The following is a 23,134-nucleotide window of genomic DNA, read 5'->3' on the forward strand; positions in this document are numbered from 1 at the left end:
CACACACACACACACACACACACACACACACACACACACACACACACACACACACACACACACACACACACACACAAAAAAACACATACAAACGACACCATATCTCCTATTTCTTGCTTTATCTGTGCCTGAAATCAGAGGGTGTCATACTATAGATAAACTCTCTATAGATGTCTTTTCACTCCAGGCAGCCAGAGCTCGAGTCTAAATGTGAAGTTCTATGCACTGAGRAGACATTTCTATACATCCCTAACTATCAACAGTAAACCCGTTTTGGCTCTTGTGTATTTTTTGCAYCCAATATGATGCACCGTATTCAATTCCAATTTTGCAGTGCCTGTGGTATTGCAGAAATGCAGATCACCGTTAGGTTATACCTGCATCTCTTTTGAGTTATAATTTGACAAATGATGTGATCTAGGTTATTAACTTCTATGCTGGTCAACTGAAGTGGTTTTCTAAACTTGATTCTTCAGCCTTCATCCAGGACGCTTTTAGCTGCCTCCCTTGACCGCCGTCACTGACACAAAGGTCTCTATTACCTTAGCAGCTCTTCATCAAGTGGCATGGAGGTCTTTCTCAGTACGTGAGCTAATTACATTTATAAGATATTGGAAGACGAGGACCGATCAACAAAAACTTAGAGTCTAGAAAGGGATTAAAAAGCACAAACTACAGGCATTTGATGTCTTATATTGCAGTTACATTGTTTAGTTTTGCATTTTGTGAAGAAGTACATCAGTACAGGAGATAGCTCTGAAACAGYTGTAGTGGAAAACCTAAATCAGTGGTAAATGTTTCCATGTTGGAATGTGTGCTCCTTCTATTGGTACCCAGAATAAAGTTTGATAAACCTTGTATTTCTGTGCACTTTTTTCCTGAGAGGTTTATCTCAGTGTCAATATGTAAGCATAATTTATGTCACACACGCTTAACCATAAAGCGGAAGAAATTGTTTGGATGACTTTAATGCTGGAGATAAACTGGTAAATGCTTGTACTGCATGCACTGGCAAAGTCTTTGATTTGGWACTGTGCTAGTTACAATGACAGCACCCCCAGAGTAAATACATTTCTGAAGCTGTTTGTGGTTCAAAAGATTGAGAGATGTTATGAGTGCATGAATCTTGCTCTTAAAATCTTGTGAAAAAGATAGAAGAATGCATCAATACTGGCAATGTGGGAGGGACTGCATGGCATTTTGTTTTAATATAGCAAGCACAACTTACAGTGGATACAAAAAGTCTGCACACGCCTGTTAAAATGACATGTTTTTGTGATGTAAAAAAATGAGTCAAGATGAATCATTTCGGATTTTTTTTTCAATATTTAATGTTTCATACCTATGCTGTAAAATTCAACAGAAAAATGAACAAACCTGTTGGAATTTTTTTTTAAAAAGCATCAAAGACCTTTTTTGCAAGAATATTTGGGATCAACGAAAAGGGGCAATTTAATTAACTAGATTATCGCAACTTTTTATTTCTGTTTTTTTTTTCATATTTTTCTTTAACAAATTAGTTTGATTTGCATTTGAATTGTACAAAATAAATGTTGCATTAATTTTGGAAGAAAAAAAAATTCAAAATGATTGGAGTAATTGAAAAGATCATGTTTTCATTTCGTTTGCATCACAAAAATCTGAAATTCTACTACTTTTGAGAGCCATTCTATTTGAGGAAAAAAAATTATGAAAATTTATATCCATCTGTCAGTGAAAAGACTTATTGCTCCATCTGTGTATGTTTCTGTGTGGTAAAGCGCAGGTTGCACACTCTGTGCATGCCTCGCTCTTCTTTACCATCCTCCATGCTCAGGGCCCATACCAAAGTGTCTAATCCTGCAGGGTAACTTGTCATTCTCTCAGCAGCTACAGACTTGACGGTTGGGAAAATCTACGCGGCCATGATGATCATGGAGTACTATCGCCAGAGCAAGATCAAGCGATCCCAGGCTCTTCGTGATGAACAGGTACTGCAGCCTCTAGTAAAGTAACGCACCTGCCTGCCTCTGAGCCCCTGAATTAAAAAGGCAGACTGACGCCCTGAAATAAAGACCACAGGTGTGTAGATTCATTTCTACAAATGTGGGCTGTGACAGCCTCTGTTCCAGTCGGGACTTTGTAAATGCTCCTACGCTGGAAAAGGCTTTCTGTAAACACGTTGCTGCCATCTTGTGGCCAAAGTCTATTACAGCAATTTCGGTGTTGACATTTTGGTGTGGAGATTAAAAACTGAACCTTTCACAAAGTACAAAGCTCAGAATGTGACATTCGAGGTCACATATTTTTTTAGCCTCCGGTGTTGTCACAGCCCCAAAGGTGCCCGTACCTAAAAAAAAAACCCCAAAAAAACCCTATTATCTTTCCCATATTGACTTCCTGCACAGCTATTGCATCTGCTAACCTGACCGTGGACTGTTTTGCACTGCATTAAAGCATTCTCCTTTACCCTTAAACTCAGCACTCAAACACATGTCAAGGAAGTGGAGTGACCACTCTCTACATGATGGCTACTGTATTCAATCATATTTCCCCTGAAGGTGTTTGGAAACATTAGAGGAAATATTCTGAGTGGAAATGTTTTACTTCTTGACAGGGTTATGCTACTGTATTAGCAATATTTGCCTGCTTCACATGTTAACTGCATGTAGTAATATGATCACTAGGTGCATTTGTTACCTCATATATTATCCCTTTGACTCTAACCTCACACAATTCCCCTCATTCATTCATTGACTCACCAAAATGACACTATCAAACTGTCTCCACCTCATTTGTCCCATGCAACATGATGTTAGGAGCACCAGCTCCACCTCTTGATCTCCTACTGGTCCTTAATAGAACTACTTTGCATTATTAAAGTGGAGAATAAAACTTATAACAATATAAAATGCTGAAATAAAAAAAACATTTAAAAAAATGAAGTTTAATAATAGAAATGTGGGATCCTTTTGATCATAATTGTGCATGCCATTAACTTTTTAACTACAGACATATTTTAATTTGTTAAGAATTTTTCAAGAATTATGAATAATCAATAGCACTATAACGATGACTTTGGTTACGTACAATACGTCAACGCCAAGCTGAAACTTGTACTCACCGTTTCTCCCTCTTCAGCTGCACAGATGAAGATTCAGTAGCCGCCAAGTTAGAGTACGTTGTGATTGGGGACATGAAAAGGTTGATATTAATTGGTGAAATGCGTTACATAATACCTAGACAGTAACTACTGTATAAGTCAGGGTTGCTATAGCTGTAAAAGTGGATCCTAGTAATTCATTTTTAAAGGACATTTTGTACATAATTATTGTCATTATCAATATATTTGGTTTAATATTAGATAAAACAAGACAGCTTGAATGTTTCAAAATAATATTTTAGCTTCTTATGGATTATAATTTTTTTCATACATTTGCACACAAGGTGAAATACGTTTTGTCAATCATTTTACAACTTTAGAAGATCACTAATAAATAAATGACAAAGAAGGTAGTGCTTCATATTTGACTTTTTTCTTTATCATCTTCCCTAATTTATCACTCCCTTTTCTTATAGTCTCACATCCACTAATCCAGAAGCATGTTGCATCTTGTTTTGCCTCTTCTGTCCATGTTCGCCTTTACCTGATTCTCAGAAGAAACCCAAAACCCTTTTCCAGAGTTCGAGGGCTGGCTTTCTGCAACTTTTAGGCGCGTCTCTGCTTCAGACCTGACCTGATGTGAACCGGTGGGTCGTTAACAGGTGCTTTAAAACTTGGTGGCGTGCTGAGGAAGAGATAAAACATTTATACCTGGGCTGTCGAAGCAGAGACCAATTTAAAACTCACCTCAAACTACGACACTGGTCTGTATCAACTGGAAATGGACGTGACTGCCCTAGAGGGTGCCTGATTATTTTTCTTTAGTCAATCTCTGGTTTCAGTAGTGAATTCCTCTTTCTTATAGTCCTTTACAGAGCACTCTGTTGCTTAACTTCCTCGATGTTCTCTCTTCTCTTTCTTGATCTAGCTGTGGGGTATCACTTGTTCCAGAGTTACTCTTTTTTTTTTTTTTTTACTTTGATCCCTTGGTTTTGTTTGCCTGGCCTTGCTTTAGGCAACTGCCTCCTTTCTGCTCCTGCTCTGCACCTTTTCCCTGCATTTCCCTTGTCAGTCTGCCTGATAGCTGGCGACGGCCATGTTGTATATCTCAAACAGAACCGCACGCCATTACTGTTTCAGCGCGTGGAGCCACCAACCCCCTCCCAGGACGGGGGTCCGGGACTCAACAACGCCTTGCCTCCGCCTGAAACAACAGACACTGGCAACAGCTTGTGAGTTCAACAGTCCTTTTGACGCACTGTTATTATTACTTCTTTTTTTTAAAGAAAATCAAAGCAGGAAGATGTGTTTCTGTGCGTGTCGCAGGCCGGTGGAGGGCGGGATCCCAGAGAGCCAGTCATGGGTGACGGCTCGCGCCAAGGAGATGTCCCAGAAGGTTGGCAGCTGGAGCCCTGAAGGGCACTCTGAGGACGGCCTAGGAAGCATGACCAACTCACAGGTAGACGGCTTCAAAAGACATACCCTAGAAAACCTTTAGTGCTAATGCACAACACTGCATAGTTAACATGCGTCCTCATCAGGTGTCAGTGAGCATTTAACATTTCAATGAACTCTCAGATAGAAGTCGCCATGGACATGAATGTCATATTGATGTACACCTTTTTTTTTTTTTAACAAGTTCAAATCTATTCATCATACACTCACCAGTCGTTTTATTGGATAACAATTATCAGGATGGGGAAGGAAGGAGATTTATGTAATCGACTTGAATTCATGATTGCTGATGACAGATTGGCTGGTCTGAAAAATCTGCTGACCTGACGGTATTTTAAGGCACAATCATTTCATGGTCCAGAAAAGAAATAACCAGCCTAGTGGCAGTTGCGTCTAAAACAAATTACGTTGTTGTCAGAAGAAAATGGGTAGAAGTAGAACCTTGAAGCAGATGAGCTACAGCGACAGGAAGTGTCACCATTTCAAGTTTACGCACATTTTACCTGCAGTTAAGACTTTTTTTCGGTTCCAGTGTTATTGTACATTGTACAGAGTGGAATAACGCAAACAGAGCATCACCTCAAAATTGACACGGAGATCCCAAACACACATCTAAAGTTGTTTTGAAATTGATGAAGTAGACTATTCTGAAATAGCTTCAACCTCAAGGAAATTATAGTGAAAGCGAAGTGCAGGTACATCTCCGTAAATTGAAATACGCGCGTCGATTAGGCTTGTTTGTCCTTTTGTAAATAATATTTTAAATGTTTTTTTATGTGATTTTCTATTCTTAAATGGAATTATTTCATTAGCTGTGGCTGTACTTACTTTAATCTGAAACAAAACCAAACCCGTTCACTACAATTGAGGTAATATGAGATATCCTTTGTTCCGTGCGTAAATGTTAGTTCCCCTTCGTTTCCTGTCTCTGTTCTTATTTTTCTACTGTATAAAAGGGGGGTTGACAGTTCTTGCTGGACCATTCTTACTTGCTGTTTTGTCCTCGCTAAATCATTTCCAACTACGATCGGATTTGCACCAAACTTACTTTTCTTTTTTAACCGTCTCACCCTCAAAGTCTTTCTCGTCAGGTGTATTTGTTTTTCAAAAATCTTTCTGTATCTTCCCTGAAGCACACGACTACATGCATCGATCTTGTGTTTGTCTTCAAAGTGACTCATGTTCGTGTTTGTTGTGCTCCTAGATCTAATCAGTGGCGTCTGCATCAGATTTAGCAATCCCTCCGCACTGTCTGACAAAGGTCTGAAACGGTTTCAACTGACACGTGTATAGTTCAACCGTTCCTGCGAGTCAGATTTTGATATATGTACAAAAAAAAAACTAACTAGAATATCACATCAACCTGCATCAACATTGTTGACAAATTTGCATTGTGTCAACAAAAACAAGATGCTTAATTGGGCGTTAACCGTTTTGTGTGCAAACTAACCTTCAACAGCAGTCATCATTTTCTTCACGACCTTCTTTGCTGCCTGCAGCGTGTCGCTATTGCATTTGGATAACTTTACTGTTGTTTGTCTCATGACAGTTGGGCTGCACATGACTTTCTCCTCAACTCCATTCCTGCTATGTCATCACAAAAACCTTTCAACAAGGAAAACAAAACAAAAAAATCTCCTCCCATTGTCCACTCAGTTGAGTTGATGGCAGCTTTTGTTTGGAGTGTACTTCCTGTCATTCGGTGTTTGAATTTCAATCGCTGTGGCAGCCGGCCGCCGATGCATACGCTTTCCAAATTCTCCCACCCTTTAGCTCTCTACTGTACCAGACGTTTTCCAACTGTTCCCCTTAACTCCCCTGTTAGCTATCATGGCAGCCAGTCACACCATCTCCTGCTCTCCTGCTCTGTTTACAGACGGTAGAGATGAGAGAGATGGGGCAGGATGGTATCTCGGATACTGAGCAATTTCCACCAATGGAAGGCCACGGCAGGGCCGCTTCCATGCCCCGCCTCCCAGGCGACAACCAAGTGAGCAGCATCCCCACCTCTCCACTGTCTTCGTGTTTTCTCCCCCATCATGTGCGTGCCTCATCTGCCTTTGTTTTGCACCATTACAAGGTCTGAGTACAAAATTCCTCCTGGCGTTCCAATCCAAAGAAGTTCTGGGGGACACGTTAAGGCAGCGTTGGACAAATTGCTGCAATTGCTGGTTTCTGTTTTACATTCGTGTCTAATCGGAAACGATCGGTGTGTCTAACTGTCGTGAAAATCCCTGTCCATTAAGATACTTGTCTGGCTAAAACATGGACATGCTAAGACATAGAAATGTTTTAGCAGATGCTGCCTACTTGCTAGAAGTCTGCTTAGCAAGTCTAAATCAGACCTCTTAACATCAGTTTATACTTTCACCTGCATGATGGTATTTAATCACGATTTCCTTGTTTTTTTAGTTGTTTATTTTATCTCACACTATCATCCATTTTGTCATCATTCACGTATCAGTGAGTGCTCTGGTTGTCATCCACACAAAAAAAAAAACCTTTTTGAACACGTACACGGTCCCCTAGACCCAACTTTTTATTTATTCCTTCTACGCCTAATTGTCAGGACCCCTACCTAACGAATTACTTTTTTTTATTTTTAGTTGTGTTTTATTCAATTTTCTTCCCTACAGGCAATGGGCAATGGGTTTATTACTCACTGTTTGGAATAGAACAAGCACAATGCTGTGTGGTTAAACATGTGTGGGATTGCGTGTGCAGGTGTGTGTTGTGCATGCGTGTGCTTTGCAGGTTTTCTGCGACCTCACTGTTCCGTGTGCCCTCGGAGTCACGTCGGCCCTGCTGCTTTGCTGTGTGTTGCTGTTTGAAATCGAAGTGTGCACATTTGTTAAGGCAGATTCATACATGTGGGTGTTTTTGCCCACCGTCATCGCTGTGGTCGCCAATGTGCGGTTGTTTTTGTTCCTTCAGGCACTCAACAACCAAAACTGAAGTGCATCTTTGATTGCTTATGCAGAAATATTCATAGAAATTTCTTTTTTTTTTTTTTTTTTTTTTTTTAAACATTTTCTCACATTAGAACCACAACTTATTGTTTATGGTGGGATTTTATGTGAAAGATCAATAACACAATTGTGAAGTGACAAAACTCTCCGTAATTAAAATTATTACCTGAAAAGTGTGGCAATTGCATTTTAGTTTACTTCAATTAGATATGTCTCAATAAAATCCATTGGTTCTAATTGGAGATCTATGGTCAGCAGAGGTTTACAGCGAATGTGGATGTTTTACCACTTACTTTGATAAAACATTGTAACTGGAATAAGTTCATTCAAGAGGAATAATGTACATGTTTATATTTACATTTTATTAAAAAGTGGCATGCTAGCTCCCAGCCTTTGAGGTCGGCAGGCCTCCGTGTCATCACCCTAATCTTAAGCTCAGTTTCCACTCAGGAAACTGGCTGGGTGATTCCAGTTCACCCTAACAGACTGGTTCTTGTTTCCTCGACTGAAAAACTGCCGATCACATGCTTAACAAGTTTTCCTGCCGAGGAATCACACGCTGCAGGATTTTGAAAAAGAACTAAAGCCAACTGAACGTATCGAACTCTCATGGAGATTCTTGTGAGGTTGACTCTTTTAGGAATCAGACATGCTGGTAGGCGGTGGTAATAAAATATATATTCAGACTTCAGACAGACTAATTTGTTTTTGTCTTGGTAATCCAGATATCTGTATTTTTGGAGGTAAAATCGGGTCATAAATCATACAGCTTGTCCCCGGCTTAAATTAAAATGTATGGAACTTTATTGGAAATGATACTTCAGATCCTTTTCCGTCCACTTCGCAATTTGGTAGCCGCTTTGTGTTGGTCTGTCACATAATATTTCAATTAAACATTGTCACGTTCGTGATTATAAGGGGAAAAAGTTGTGCCAATATTTTTGCAAAGTGCTCTATATTTGCCTGACATGATAAATCGAGATTAGGCTTTCTAACAAACTTAAAGGAAGTTAGGCAAACAAATTCTATTGAGCCAATCAAACCTGCACCTTAGTGACAATTTGAGTGTCGCCGTGGCACTGTGGTGGTGGACGCCACTGCCAGTGTTTGTATTAAGTGTTGTTTCTTTCACCGTCTCTGCTGCTTTGGTGTCTAATCTTTCCCCCCTTCTCTTTCTGTCTGTCTCTTTTTCTTCATCGTGGCGCTCCATCTTTGTCTGTGCTGAATCTTTTCCACTGACATCCCTTTGCTTTTACTTGTCTTTTGGTGTATCCTGTCTCATTGTGTTTCCAACTATCCTTCTTTCCCTTTAATCGTCTCCTTGCCCCTCTCTTGCTTTTATGGGTTTGCTCCGTGTGTGACCATACCTCTGGTGTATTTGTGGCTCTGTGTGTGTGTGCGTGTGCGTGTGCGTGTGTGTGTGTGTGCGCGTGTCTTCTTTGTGCTCATCCAGCAGCGGAGGAAAGGGAAGCACCGTGGCAGTAACCTCAGTGTATGTACCCTGTCTTCTGTTGTTCGTTCCTCTCAATCATTCTCAGCCTCTTTGTTGATTTTTTTTTTTTTTTTTGCCCCCTCATATGTGATGTCTTCATGTTGTGTCTATCATGCATTATTATAGGGGAAGGTTATCTGAGAAGGAGTTATAAAAGCATGAAATATTACACCAGCCCAGTTTCCACAGTGGTAGAAGTAGGTTCAGACTTTACAGTTTGAAGCTTGGAATTGACCCCTCTCCTTAGCTATTTTTCAAACTACTTTCTCTGGATCTTATGACTCTGTCTCTCTTTGCTCAGCTGCTGCCAACTGCTTTTGTTGCTGTGTGTCCTCAAGCCCGTCTGCTTAACTGCAACGATGTTGACGGTTTCCCCCGTTTGTACCCTGGTCTGCACTCAGCATTGCTCAACCTGCATGCAAGAAACTTGAGGGGGGAAAAAAGAAATGTCTCAAACAAAAATGTGTATGCATGTTTGCTTGAGAGAGACGGATGATGAAATTTAAGGACAATTGGAGCAAATAGACAAGGAATTTCAGGATTTGCTAAAATTACTATATTCTGCTGACCAAATGCGCTGCTCAGGCACTCCTTCCTCAAACAAAAACTTCCATCAGATGAATCGAAACAACTCCAGTGTATGCATGACTTTGGAAAAGCACACGTGACATAGGAGCAGAAAATAAATTTGCCACCTGGAATGTGCCATGCTCAGGGCAATTCTGAGTGAAGATGGGGAAGTATCGCAAGTTATAATGACTCTTCAATTTGTATTTTTTTATTTGATTTTTTTTTTAAAGCAAGTCAAAGAAGCATGAAAGGCATGGCTGTTTGCCAAATCTCCTCTTATTGTAATTCTTGTGTTATTTGTTGCTTGTTTTTTTGTTTTTATTATTAAATAGGGGACTGCAATTTATAGTAAGTAACCATTTATTTCCACCCAATGCCCCTCCTTCAGACTTTTCTGAATCTGCAGAAAAGTAAAAAGAATCCTAATTGAACTGAGTACATGAAGTAACCTTGTAAAGGACGTATCTGTTGCACACTGCAGCTATAAATGTATATTTGTGAGAACACAGCTTCATTGCATGGCAGATTTTTGTTTATTTTTTCAGTCTAGAATATCTTCCTGTAAAATGAACCAGAAACCTGATCATTTCCGTGACACTGTTTTTTTAAGAGAATACATTTTCACCAATGCAGTGAAGATGAGGGAAATATTTTAGAGCTGCTAGCAAAAACATCTCATTATTACAATTTGATCAGGTCTGATCAGGTTTCTCTTTTCAGTATTTAATATGGTCTTAGGTATTTTTCTAGATAGCAGGAATCACAACATGTCAGGGTTTAGACCAAACCTGCCCAATAGGCTGTTTTGCAGATCCCTGCCCTATGAGTTTCATTTGCCCTAACATGGATTTTGAAAGAGCATGCTCGTAGCATTATTAATCACAGTAGTCTTTAAGTTCAGATGAGTTTTCAAGAAATTCTAGGGGGAAAGAAATTTAGCACACAAACATTTTTTCCCAAAAACGCCATCTTGATGGTCACAAGAAACTTTCTCTTCATGTCTCGGTGGCTTCTCTTTCTTTCTTAGACCATCAGTGACAACAGTCCAATGAAGCGGTCCGCCTCGTCTCTGGGCCACAGCAGGTCTGGGCGAGGACACCGAGACAAAGGAGATGATTACCACATGGAGTGTTCGATACCCGAGGAGGGGAGAGCTTCCAGACACGGACACCGGCGAAAGGATCGCAGTCATCGGGCGTCTGAGAGGTCCCTCTGTCGCTACAGTGAGATTGACACAGGTCAGAAAAAATAGAAACGAGTACATTTACGTCTGTTGCTTTTAGATTTGATTTGTAAACTAAATTGTGTGTTTTTAACACACCTGATAATAAATCCAACATGACGCCCGGCCACAGACCTGAGCACGACCACACAGTCTGGTGACCTCACATCGAAAGAGAAGGACCGAGACCGGGGCCGATCCAAAGACCGCAAGCACCACCACCATCACCACCACCACCACGGCTCCGTGGACAAGGAACGCTACGTGCCAGAACGCGGCGGCGAGTATGGACACAGACACTCCCGGGACAGGGAGCATGACCGGGAGAGGGACAGAGACCGGGAGCGGCGCTGGTCGCGATCACCAAGCGAGGGCCGAGAGAACGTTCCGCACAGACAGGTGGGCTCCAGGGTCATCTGGCACCTGCATGTAAAACCACGGATTTTATATTTTTGTGCTATGAAATCCAGTGTTTCTAATTTGATGGCAGCTACCTTATATATTATGAAATGATAAAAAGACCCAAGACACAATGATGTCCTGTAAATCACATCCTTTCCAGAAGGATACTACCTACGTGATAAAAAAAGAAACAAAATGTTTATCGTTTATGCTGCTATTAAATCAGAGGCCATTTTGTCTTCAGAATGTCAAAAAAAATGTGAAAATGTTTTTATGTACTACTACATTCACATAAACTGATGCATTATTGTGACAATAATAATGCAAAATATATAATTGACGCATGTATGTTTGATGAAGTCAGTATGTCGCCAACAATCCAGCAAATATTCATTGAAATTAGAGATGCATCTATCTCATAAGTTTTGTCCTCTCAAAATTGGGATGTCCTATTCTACCAACCCTGCTATCAACCTGCAATCTGAATGAAAGCTGTGCAAAACAGAGTTGTCCTTAAATTGTTGTCCTTCTGAGATGCACAGGAAACCATTTTAGGTTAAGTATGGTGCCTATCAAGCTTAAAATCTTTGGATTCTCAACTAATTTCTCAGTGCATCTCTAATGAAAATGTATATTTGTCTACCTTATTGCTGTGACCAGCTGTCTAATATTCTTACCTTGCTAGTGTTTTATCACACCCCACCACTAAATGTTCCTTTCCTTGAAAAAATGGCCTTGTGGGTCTTTACACAAGGGACAAATACAACAAAGTTAATTCTAGTGAACTAAAGCTGTTTTCTGTTTTTATTCTCAATACTTACACTCTGCTGTGTTTGCTGGTCTGCAAATCAACCCTTTAACTTTTTTTTTCTTCTGTCGTCTTTTGTTTTCTTTCCTCTGCATGACATCTTGCTTCTCTTTGTATGGTGCTGTTTGGAATCTCATCTCTTAAATTCACATCTTCTACTCCTGTTTATCCACTGCTCTGCTGCTCTTTGATGCCTTTATTATTTTTCTTTTTTCTTCCACAAACATCATGATCGGGGCTTTTCTTCTTGTTGCTCTCAAATCTTGTTCTCGTCTTCCCTTGCTTCTCTCTGTCTTTCTTGCATTCCTCTCACTCCTTCTCTGTTTGTTTTATGCTCTGTCTTCATCATCTTCTGCTTTGTTCTACATGTTGTGTCTTTGAATTTGTGGTTCGTTCTTTTTATTTGCTTTATTTCACTTTTTGTGTAGGGCAGTAGTTCAGTCAGCGGAAGTCCAGTTCCATCGACCTCGGGAACCAGTACACCACGGAGAGGTCGCCGACAGTTGCCTCAGACCCCTGCCACACCCCGACCCCATGTCACGTACTCCCCCGTAGTCCGTAAGTCCATGCCCACTCCTCCTGGGGGACCGCAGGGCAGACCCTCAGCCCCAGGTCCCCGCCACTTTTCTCCAGAGCCTCTTCAAGGGCAGGGTCCACCCCCAGCTGGAGTCCCAATGGCCCACCATGGCACACCCCGCCAGAGTCATCATCCCCCACTACGCTGGGGTGACTCAGGCGGAGGAGGCGGTTCCATGGAAGGGGATGGCTGCTTCTACAACCAGGAGTACCAGGACTATGATCCGCACCATGAACCACCCGCCTATGAGCCAAGTGCCATGCAGGGTGGGAACCCTCACCCCCACGCCCTGGCCAACCACCCTCTGCCTCCTCCCACACAACCACAGCCTCACAACCCCCACCCCCTTCCTCCTCCGCAGCCTCATCCGGTGAACAACCCCCACCCGCAGCCCACTCGCACCTCACCCAGGACTGTCAGCCACGCGATTCCTCCCACCACTGCCCTGACTGGGCCTGTGCAGAACCAGGTTCAGCCCGCTGCCCAGCGCCGCCTACCAAACGGCTACCGATCGTCATCCCCTTCCACACACCTCCATGGACCTCCACACACTGGGCCTCACAAGGTTCCTCCTCCGGCTGGGCATCCGAGGGGTCCCCGCAAGGGACTGCACGAACCCTATGGTGAAAGGGAGGAAGACGATTGGTGCTAGCCCCCGGGGGATGGGGGAGGGATGTATAATCAATAGACTGAAAAAACAAAAAAAAGAGAGCTCCTAGCCAGAGCAGTGACTGCCAAGGGAAACCACCTTTCTTTTTCATCTGGTTATTAGTTTTAGTCACCCCGGCTTCTTGGGGTGCCACATGGACGCTTCGCGGGATGAAAGGATTGTTATCAGCGTAACATAGACACAGCGAGAAGGCAAAGGTTGAGTCTGGAGTAACAAGAAGCAACAACTTTTGTGTTCTGCTTGCATTGTTGATCATCTCTTGATGCCAAAAGAGACCAAGCTCAGATTTAAGTTTTTTTAAGATGGGAGGAGAAATGATAGACACTACTCTTTGTGTCTTAATTTATGCCTCTGGCAATGAGCTATAGCCACTTACAAGATGTCAAGAGTTGCGACTCGATAAAAGACACTTTAAAGTCAGAGCAAAAGGAACAACCTTTTATTTTCCTTTTATAACGTTTTCTCGAGGCTAACTGTTGAGTTAGTCGTAAAAAAAAAATAGTCTAATCCAACCCTCCCAGCCACCAATGAAATATTGATGAGTTTTATCATCTGTGTTTTTAAATCTGACAACGAGCCCTCTGCCTGTAAACGGTAAGAAGGCTAAGTGGGTGGGAGAGTTGGGAAGTGTTGCCGGGGTGGTAAAATGTCTGTTAAAAACAGCCAGAGGACCGGATGGGTGTGTTGGCAATATTTAACACACTCCTCTCAGAGACAGACAACAAAAAAAACTTTAGCCAACCTCATCCCATGACCAAGAAAAAAAAATGAGGAAGGATTTCACCAACAAAAAACAAACAAATAACTGTTTTCTGCAGTATTTCTTGTTCTTCTCCTGCGGCTGCTTATTCTTCTTCCTCCTCCTCCTCTTCTTCTTCTTCTACAGAACATCGAAGCTTGAATCTTCTGTTGCACCCCACACGGCTTCGTTTTTTTAAGACTTGCGGAGTTGTAACACTTTATGGAAACCTGCATGAATGCTACAAAAGAATACTAACGATACAAACAATGAGAATCTACTGTCTGTTTGGGAGGAGGGGGGGGTCTCTCCTCCTTTCCGTTGTGGTCTGTAGGGTTTCTCTCTTTTTTACTGAAAAATACTTTCTGTTTCTCTCTTTGTGCTCTGAATGACATTCCTCTTACCGTACCTTCATTTTCAGTAAAAATCAAACGACAGAGGGCTACAAGGGAAATCAGATAGTTAGTGTAATGTTTATCTGCGGGTGGGTGTGGGCGTGGGGTGGGTGGGGGGCGTTTTTGCTTGCTCGTCAACTGTCCGTTCTGTGCCAAATGCCTGCCACTGATACAGCTGGAATTGCACATATTTTTAGTGAAAGTAACTTTTTTGTAACAAACGTCATCATGCTATTATGATATAATGGGTAGCAGGGTAAACTTAACATGGATTGATTTTTTTTTTTTTTTTTGGTTATTTGTAACGTGGTGGTGAAAAGTCAAGACAAATCAGTAACTCAAATCTTAAAGTCTTCCAGCGTTTGGGGTTCAAACAGAGGTATCAGAGAGGAAGAGACCAATAGAAAGAAGGCACAGAAAGGAGAGAAACTCTTCATCTTTGTTTTTCTTCGTCTCCGAGGGAAATGTTGGATAAACTGCTAATGTAATTGCTTGTATTTGATTAGTGATTGTGAGAATGAGATGGATGCTCTGTGTTTTGTTTATTTATTTATTTATTTTTGGAGCTCAGGTAATCCTTTTTCCAACCCTGTGGTGGACCTCTTAACACTCAGACATGCTGTCGGAGAAGGATTTTTTTGCTTGTCTTCTCTTTCGAGACGGCTCTGGTGACAGACACAGAACCTCGTGGAGCTCTGGAGGTGTGCAGACTTGTTGGTAGTCGGACGAATAATATCTAGACCAGTGGTCCCAAAACTACGGCCCGCGGACTGGATTCGGCCCGCATCCACATTTGGTCCGGCCCCCTGAACAACACCAGAGAGCATTCAGATTTTTTTTCCATGTACCGTATTTTCTGGACTATAAGCCGTTTATATGTGAATTTTTCTTCAACCACCAGAGGGCTCTTAAGCAGGAAGTGAATCATTGGAAGTCAAAATTGGAAATAAAAGAAGAAAGCGCCCATTAAAACGGAATTAGGTTTTAATAGGGAATTGAAATTTGAGAATCTTGTTGATCAGTTAAATAGCATTGAGGGAGAAAAAGGAAGATTTTTCGTTTTTTTAAATAATACTGGGATCATTATGAGAATTTGAGGTGTAGCTATTAGGATCCAGTAGATGGCAGTAGTGCAACAATAATGGATGCAAGCTGCTGTTGAAATCTAAAGAAGAAGAAGGTGCCTATTTTCAATTAGCACATGCTAGTAGCAACACGAAGTATCAGCACTTTTACTGTTACAGTTACCGTTTGGAAACTACCGTAATCAGTTCAGTTTAATCTTGGAAACCTTTTCTTTTTCAACCCTAATAAATGTGATATTCAATTGACCTGTTATGACTAAATATTTGGTTGTCCGTCCACCTTTGCTGCTGCTGCATTGTTGTGGAAAACCTGGATGTTTACTAGTTTAAAAAAAAAAACGTTGGGGTTGTTGCTTATAGTCCATTGCAGCTCATAGTTCGGAAAATAGGGACTTTAGTCCTTCTGGATTTTTTCCTTGAAGAACCCAGAGAGGATTATTTGGTTATTATTTATTTCGTTAATAGTGTTATTATTTATTTCCTGACTTTTGTTCTGTGAAGAACCCAGAGAGATTTATTTGATTGTGCTTTCTTGAAAAAAATACATTATTACATTTAGGCACTCCTGCAATCGTCACACTTTTTCTGTTACAAACTGACTCCGGCCCCCCACCAGAGAAGGGAAACGTTGTGGCCCTCACAGGAAAAAGTTTGGGGACCACTGATCTAGAGTGTTGGAACATGTCAAATAATCCAATCTATACCTTTGAAAGAGGTGAGCTTAATTTAAAACAAGGGATGAGGATGTGGAAATTGTTCAGCACCATTAAACATTTTACTAAAAAAAAAAACAAGATTGGGGAAAATGGTATTAACTGTATGCTGAGACATGCTTCTAAAGATAAGAGCACGTAATGTTTTCATTTTAAGGGGGATTTTTATAGATTTTCAACATGACTGTTCTATTTACTTATTTATTTTATTTACTGAAAAGATAAAAATAGTGGGTACCTCAACAAGTTCTGAAAAGGCTATTAGCATCATTGTATGCAACCTGTAGATGCAAAATCTGAAGATTGTTTCCATTAGAAATCGTTCATCCATCCTGAACAGGAGATCTAAAGGAAGGTAATATAGTTTTGTAATTCCCACCAACCACATGATCTCTGTCCCCTTTATTCTTCAGCAAGCTTAAAAATGTTCACATGGCAAACCGCTCCAAGATGTGCACAAAGTGAATGCAAACTTTCAGTTTTACGTCTATCAAAGATTCACAAACACACAACAGAGGTAAAAGTATCTTTGCAGGGCTGATATTAAAAATTTATCAATTTATTATGATGGTATTTAAAAGATTACTGCCAGTATTTTTGGACATAGTTATGTGTTAATTATCCATTAATCCTGTCTTACCACTCAACCGTTTGCAGCAGTGATAACAACTCTTGAGATTAATATAAAAAACCCCAACAAAATGCAAATTATTGCTTAATCAAATATGTTATATTTATGTTAAATATATAAATACATCAGCTTTGCCTTACAATGTACAAAGACAACATAATAACACGCCCTTTAACAAATTTATATTTTCAAAAAGAGTTGCTTTAAGGTCCACAATAACTGTCCAGATATTTCCACTTGAAAACCAGTTTCCCAATGCATAGCTTAAAAGAAGGGTGGGGCGGTTGCAAGAAATAACATAAAGAAAATAATAAGTTTCTGTTTTCTGATGTCTCTATAAAACTCACTGATTTTTTTTTTTTTTTATCTTAAAACTGATCCCACCCGTCAGCACAACTCTGCCAGTTTCTGTGTCTGCAGCCAAGTGTTGTCGGCTCTCAGGCAGGTGATAAATCCGAAATGTTTGACACCACTGGCGACCTCCAGGGGGAGCCATACGACAGTAAAACTCAATTACGTTCGAGTGAGCGTTTGTGCTTGTAGCGTTTCCTCTCACCTCCAGGCCACCTCATCAGTGTTCACCCTTGTCAGCAGGCGAGCGAACTGCACCGTAGCGCAGTTCAGACGGGTTGGAGAAAATGACGTTTTGGGCTTTTGCTGATGTTCTGGAAATCACCTGGGTTCTGAGTGTTTCGAGGCTTCCGAATCTCCGTCGGTGTGTTTCTCTGTGTGCCTCTAAACAACCCCCAGGTCACCAACGCACACCACTGTCAGCCCCAGACCGCTGTCGTTTTCCCGTTTATTGTTTGGTTTTTTTTTTGTTGTTTTTTTTTAAGTTGACCGGCGTTTTTAACCTGGAGGCCTATCACACGTTGACCAGAGAATGCATCAAAAACAAAAACAGAAATGAAAAATAAAAACTGCCTATTAGTGTCTTTCCAGCCTTGGTGGGATGTCACGAACAAGTACTTTTCACATCACTACACTGAAGAAAAAACGAAATAAATAAAAATCAGAAAGCAACTAGGTATGTAGCTCCTGGTTGTTGTGTGTGGAATTCAGCTTTTTGCTCGTACGTATGTTACACGGGTGAATGTGTTTGGGATCACTGAAGTTTAATTTCTTGTGCTTGCTTGTTTGTTTTCTATGCTTTTGTCAGCAGAAATCCTTTTTCAACTTCTGAACACGTCTGTCATGTCATCGTGACAGTTTGCGATTATCCGTGTTTGTGCGCGTGCGTGCTGTCAGTCAAACTTCTGAATGAGACGTGCAAAACCTGAGCATTCACTTTTCCATCTTTGTGTATATGCTGCAGTAAAATCCACTAACACGCTGATTAACCACACGAGTTCTTCAAAAAGCAATGTAAAGTCGCAATGGGGAGGAAAAAAGTATTTTTTTTTTTTGTTTGTTTGTTTGTTTGATTGATTTTTTTTTTTTTTTTTTTTTTTTTTTTTTTTTTTAGTATAAAAAGTTATCAAAAAGTACAAAAAAAAATCTAGTTCCAGAAATGCATGTGCTATGTGCATGCCACACCGTGGGTTAAAAGTCATCTTCAGGACAGAAAAGAAAAAGCACATTAATTAAGAAATAAGAGGAAAAAAAAGATATATAAATAGATAGATGTTTTTAAAAAAAAAGCAATGTTTCTTTTTTTTCTTCTATTTTTGAAAACAAAAAAGACAAAAAGTAAAAAAAATAAATAAATAAATATGAAAACACTGAAGAGACTTTGGTAAGAGTCAAAGTCTTGTTTCTTTTCTTCATTTATGGGGTTGAGACACACAACACATCCAAGTTCAGGACACCGCAAAAAAAAAAAAAACTGTTTTTAATGAAAAAGAGAATAAACAACACAGTTCTGAAGACGGTGTATTCTCCTATCTACTCATGTGAGGATCAAGGGGTGCAGGAGCTAGCCAAGTCTGTTGATGTGCTTGTTCTAACTGGCTGTTGGACCTTTGATCCTTCACTAACGTACTCTCCCCCCACCCTCTCCCTCTCTAACTCTTATCTCTCTCACTCTCTAACCTTTCTCACTCTCGGCCAGTCTCACCGCTATTTCTACCAGTGCATTTTGTAATTCCAAACAGATCTCTTCCTAAAGAATAAAATCCAGAGAGAATGCACATGCCTTTGCCTTTTTTTTTTACCCCCCTATCATCTTATTTTACTCAGTGCTTTTGTGCGTCGATGTGAGCAAATGCATGCTTAGTTCTTCACTGAAGTTACCGAAATAATTCTGACGGTGGCGGCTACTGTCATGCTATGTTACGTTTAAGATGAACACTGGTCTATTTTTATGTAGACCGACAAGTCGGAATGTCATCGATATTCCAGCTGTAGAATATCGAATATCAAAATCAAACATTCCACTTCAGATGTTCCCACTTTTGTCACATTTATAAATAACATGAAATACGGCTTAGACTGTCTCTGAAAACCTATGCTAGGTATATTGTTTATACTCGTTTTGAAAACGATTATGTTGGGTAAAAAAATAAATAAAAAAAAACGTGAGAATTTACTGAAATTGCTCAATTGTGATATGGCTATTCTAGAAGTACTGATGTTTTAAAAAAGGGGAACTGATGGGTATGAATAAGCAGCCGTGTTAAAAACAAGATTATTAAATGTATGTCCACATTATAGACGAGCACTGAACATACCCATAAATGTAATGTAGCTGCTTTTCTAATGTCTGCGTCTGAAAAGAGACGGGCTAAATGGTCTGAGTGGGTGGGAACCATTTGTCACCCAGTGAGGAAATCAATGCATCAGCTGAGGCATACGCCATATGCCCTGCTTTTTTTTAATCCACAGCTGAGTGGATGCCCACTTTGTCTTTAACAATTATTACCGTAAATTCAATAAATTGGTTTAATGTGACACATTGCAGACTGTGCATCATCCAGAAAGATTGATAACAGCAATTTTTGTATATTTTTTACCTAACTGCTCAACTGAAATAATGGCTGAAGACATTTTTGGGGAGTGAAAAAAAAGCCACCACCGCTTTTTTATTGCCAAAGATGATTTAGACACAAAATGGCTTGAGGCATTCTTTTATAGGAAGGTGACAATATTTACATTGTGAGTGGTTAATGATGAGTTCAGATCACTCCGGCAGCTCAGCTTTGAGCTTATCCTGCTTTTCCCACATTGCCTCCTCATAATTTCTACCGGGGCGACACGCCGGCCTTAGTGTTGTGGATGGTGCACAGGCTCTAATATTGTGAACATATGCAAATACAAATGAATCAGAACTAGGTCACATTTCCCATGTCATAATATTCAGCAATTCCTCTTTACAGATGAGTTGGTGAGAGAAACCAGTCTGTGTGTAACGTGTATGACGCTTGCACTTTCACAGCCATGACCGGTCTCGTCTAGATCTCCGTACACAGACGGCACTCCGGTTTCAGCCGGAAGAATAAGCTCTCAGTTGAGGCCTCACGCAGCCGAACACCCCCTACTGAATTCCTCCCCGCCCCCCTTTTTGGGCTATTACCCCTTCCCCCAAAACAAACACAGCTACTGGTGAATCCCCTGCACACCAGTTACATGAAACTTTTAATTATTCATGTCATAACTGCCTATATTTACTTAAACAATATTTTTTGTTTGTTTGCATTTTATTAATGATGCAACAATAATTGAATGCTCTTAAGGGGAAAAAATGTGTACTCCAACTCACTATCATGTAGTAATACTTGAGGAACAACAAACCCTCCATTGTTTTCAGTGTTTGGCCAGTCAATGGCTTTATGGCACCCCCCCTTCATTCTTTAGGACCACAGTCTCCTGAATACTCCCTGGTTTTATTGTGCTAATCAGCATGGGGGGGGGGGATGTTAAACTGTGGGGGAAGGAAAATAACTTCTAAGCACCCAAACAAGGTTCCAAAGGCACCACTTTCACACAGACAGTTTTCCCAAATGCAAATCCCTTTAATGGATCTCTTTGAATTGCATGTTTCCAAAGAGGGAAAAGAAAAAAAAAAAAACTCTAGACTGTTTTCAAGTACAAAAAGTTTTTAATAAATACTGAGGTAGTTGCAGTCAATGAGAATTTTACACTTGATCACATCTTCTATGTTAAGTCAGGATGTGGACAATAACAAGCTCATATTCAGTTTGCCATGTGAAGCAGCAACAGAGTTCACGTTTATGTGAAATAAGTCGATGAAAGGCAGAAATGGTCCCAGTCCTTGAGAAGTCCCGCCTGTGTTCAGATGAAGTTATTATGAGGCATGGGGTCACATGAACTGCAGCGATCCAACTGGTCCGAGCCCAAGCTGTCCCCTTCGGGGCCTTCGCTGTCCCTGGCGTGTACCCCGGCCCAGACACTGGAACAGGCGCACCGTAGTGGGGCGTTTCATCACGGCTCCCACGGGGCCGAGTAGAAAACTTTCAAAAGTCCTCTGTCAGGGTGTTCAACACGCTGCTATAACTGTCTGGAGGGGGATGGGGCTCGGGGAAGGTCCCAGCTCACTACAACAGTTTGCGTAATCCACCAAAACTGAGCTGACAATGAGCTGCTGAGCAGTCCCGTACTCCAGTTTTGCCTTCTTACACGGCAGGAAGTCCGGCTCGGCGGTAGCTTTGCCCCGTCTTTTCCGCGTGTGGTGCGGCGGCCCGCCGAGACAAGCGTTCTCCAGGTTTTGCGCGTCGCCCTGCGCGTCCGCGTCGGCGGCCAGGTGAGGAAGAGAAGCGGGACCCTGGAGCTCCTGAGTGCCGCTCGCCTCTGTGGTCATCTTAACCTCAGAGGGCTGCTGCTCCTCGCGCTCTTCCTCCATACTTTCAGTCGTAGTCTGCGCCGCGTGGTAAATGTCTCGAGCGGATTTCATCACCAGAGTCAAGAGGAGGCTCCGGTGCAGCCGGAGACCCCCGCGCTGCGTGCGGGAGCTGTACAGTTTGCCCAATGCCACCACCATGATCCGCTTGGCCTCGGCGCTGACCTCCATCTCGCAGCTTGTTTTGAAACTAGTCCGAGGAAGGAAAAACAATCACTTCAATGACCCCGTCGCTCTGCTACAACTTCACTCGTAGACACAATACAAGATTCCACGCGGGACAGATACTTATAACCTCGCTGACGTCACACACGCCTAGCGTCATCGGTCACAGGGCGAAGTCCCGCCCATCGGCCGTGGAGCGGCTGTGTGGGTCAACTGTGAACTATTTTTAATAAGCTTATAACTTTGGCTTGAATGCAAGTCCTAAGATTGTAAATAAAAGTTGTTGTAAACAGCTTTAAAATAACCCAGAAATTGATGAAAAGCACACGTAGCTATATGGATATAAATTCCCTGCACAATAATAATAAAGCAATGTAATGTGGTATTTATAGGGAAGACATTTTGTAATTCAAAGCCAAAATTGTGTTTTCAAAATCAAGGCCACGAGTATGAGAGACTTGAAACGTGACATAAAGTAAGATTTACATGTTACTGTTAAATCTGACTTTCTATTTCATGCATATGAGATTAAGAGAGAATTTTGATTTTAAAAGTCATAAATATGGGTGTAAAATCACAATTGAGACTACAGTCACAAATAAGAGGAAAACACTCGATTTTGACTTTCACTTCAATAAATATGGTACGTTTGTCTTTTACAGTCTCAATTGTAAGATTCAATGTCAACATTTTGATTTTCAGAGTTATGACACAGAAATCAACAATTACAACTTGGTAAAACTAATAGATAATAGCTATAGAATACAGCTGTAATTGTGATGTGACTATCAGGGGGAAAAATAGGTAATTGAAGCAGAAAATATGACTTTGAAAGCCAAAATTATGACTATATTTCTCATAATTATTTTAGATGACAGCTTTCTTATAAGTGGTGGAAACCTCCTCAGGTTAGTTGGAAAACATTAAAAATTAATTTCCTTCTGACAGATTAGAAGAAATCTGCCAAACTTTGCTGGAAATTGACATTTTAGAATATTCTGAATTTTTTTTTTTTTTTTTTTTTTTAATCCTTTCGGGTTTGTCTATTGAAGAGCGGGATTTTCATGCACATACACGTTTTACAGTGCAAGAGTGGGAATAGTCAAAGCAGTGGAAGGAATTCCTGTCTATTATTAGCCACCTTCACTTCAAGAATGAATGCCATTCCACTCCTGCAGCTATCTGGAGCAGTCAAGAAGAGAAGCTGTATTATTAGTTCAAGCTTCCGTCTGGTCTCACCCATCCCCCTTCCTTCCTTTTGCAGGAAACACAAAAAGGAAGGGGAGGGTGGAGGGAGGGAGGGAGGGAGGGGGAGGGGTTGGGGTTAACAGACAGATGCCCATATTAGGTACATCCTGCTCTTC

At 41.0% G+C, this 23,134-nt stretch overlaps 2 protein-coding genes across 26 annotated transcripts in view; one reads left to right on the forward strand and one right to left on the reverse strand.

Moving 5' to 3' along the window:
• cacna1aa (calcium channel, voltage-dependent, P/Q type, alpha 1A subunit, a) overlaps positions 1–13,979 on the forward strand; it is an 84,242-nt gene extending 70,263 nt beyond the window's left edge. For 7 of the 25 annotated variants that reach the window (XM_008415803.2, XM_008415804.2, XM_008415807.2 and 4 more), the window contains 8 exons: positions 1,867–1,970; positions 4,199–4,314; positions 4,409–4,541; positions 6,414–6,527; positions 8,960–8,998; positions 10,596–10,806; positions 10,924–11,189; positions 12,429–13,979. In XM_008415803.2, the coding sequence (XP_008414025.1) occupies positions 1,867–1,970; positions 4,199–4,314; positions 4,409–4,541; positions 6,414–6,527; positions 8,960–8,998; positions 10,596–10,806; positions 10,924–11,189; positions 12,429–13,229 (1,784 nt within the window). In that variant the 3' untranslated portion in view covers positions 13,230–13,979. The remainder of the gene's footprint in view (positions 1–1,866; positions 1,971–4,198; positions 4,315–4,408; positions 4,542–6,413; positions 6,528–8,959; positions 8,999–10,595; positions 10,807–10,923; positions 11,190–12,428) is intronic. The other 18 variants (XM_008415810.2, XM_008415818.2, XM_008415819.2 and 15 more) reach the window with 7 other exon arrangements.
• Positions 13,980–20,826: 6,847 nt separating this feature from the next.
• Positions 20,827–21,900, reverse strand: ier2a (immediate early response 2a). The gene has a single exon (XM_008415837.2). The coding sequence runs from the start codon at positions 21,774–21,776 to the stop codon at positions 21,246–21,248; it is 531 nt and encodes a 176-aa protein (XP_008414059.1). The 5' UTR covers positions 21,777–21,900; the 3' UTR covers positions 20,827–21,245.
• Between the last annotated feature and the right edge of the window lie 1,234 nt (positions 21,901–23,134).

Source organism: Poecilia reticulata, linkage group LG8, assembly GCF_000633615.1.
Source record: "Poecilia reticulata strain Guanapo linkage group LG8, Guppy_female_1.0+MT, whole genome shotgun sequence".
Taxonomy (NCBI): Eukaryota; Metazoa; Chordata; class Actinopteri; order Cyprinodontiformes; family Poeciliidae; genus Poecilia; species Poecilia reticulata.

Bases quoted from the DNA above. Each gene is read 5' to 3' on its own strand.
- ier2a (XM_008415837.2), bottom strand. From the start codon at position 21,776: ATGGAGGTCAGCGCCGAGGCCAAGCGGATCATGGTGGTGGCATTGGGC.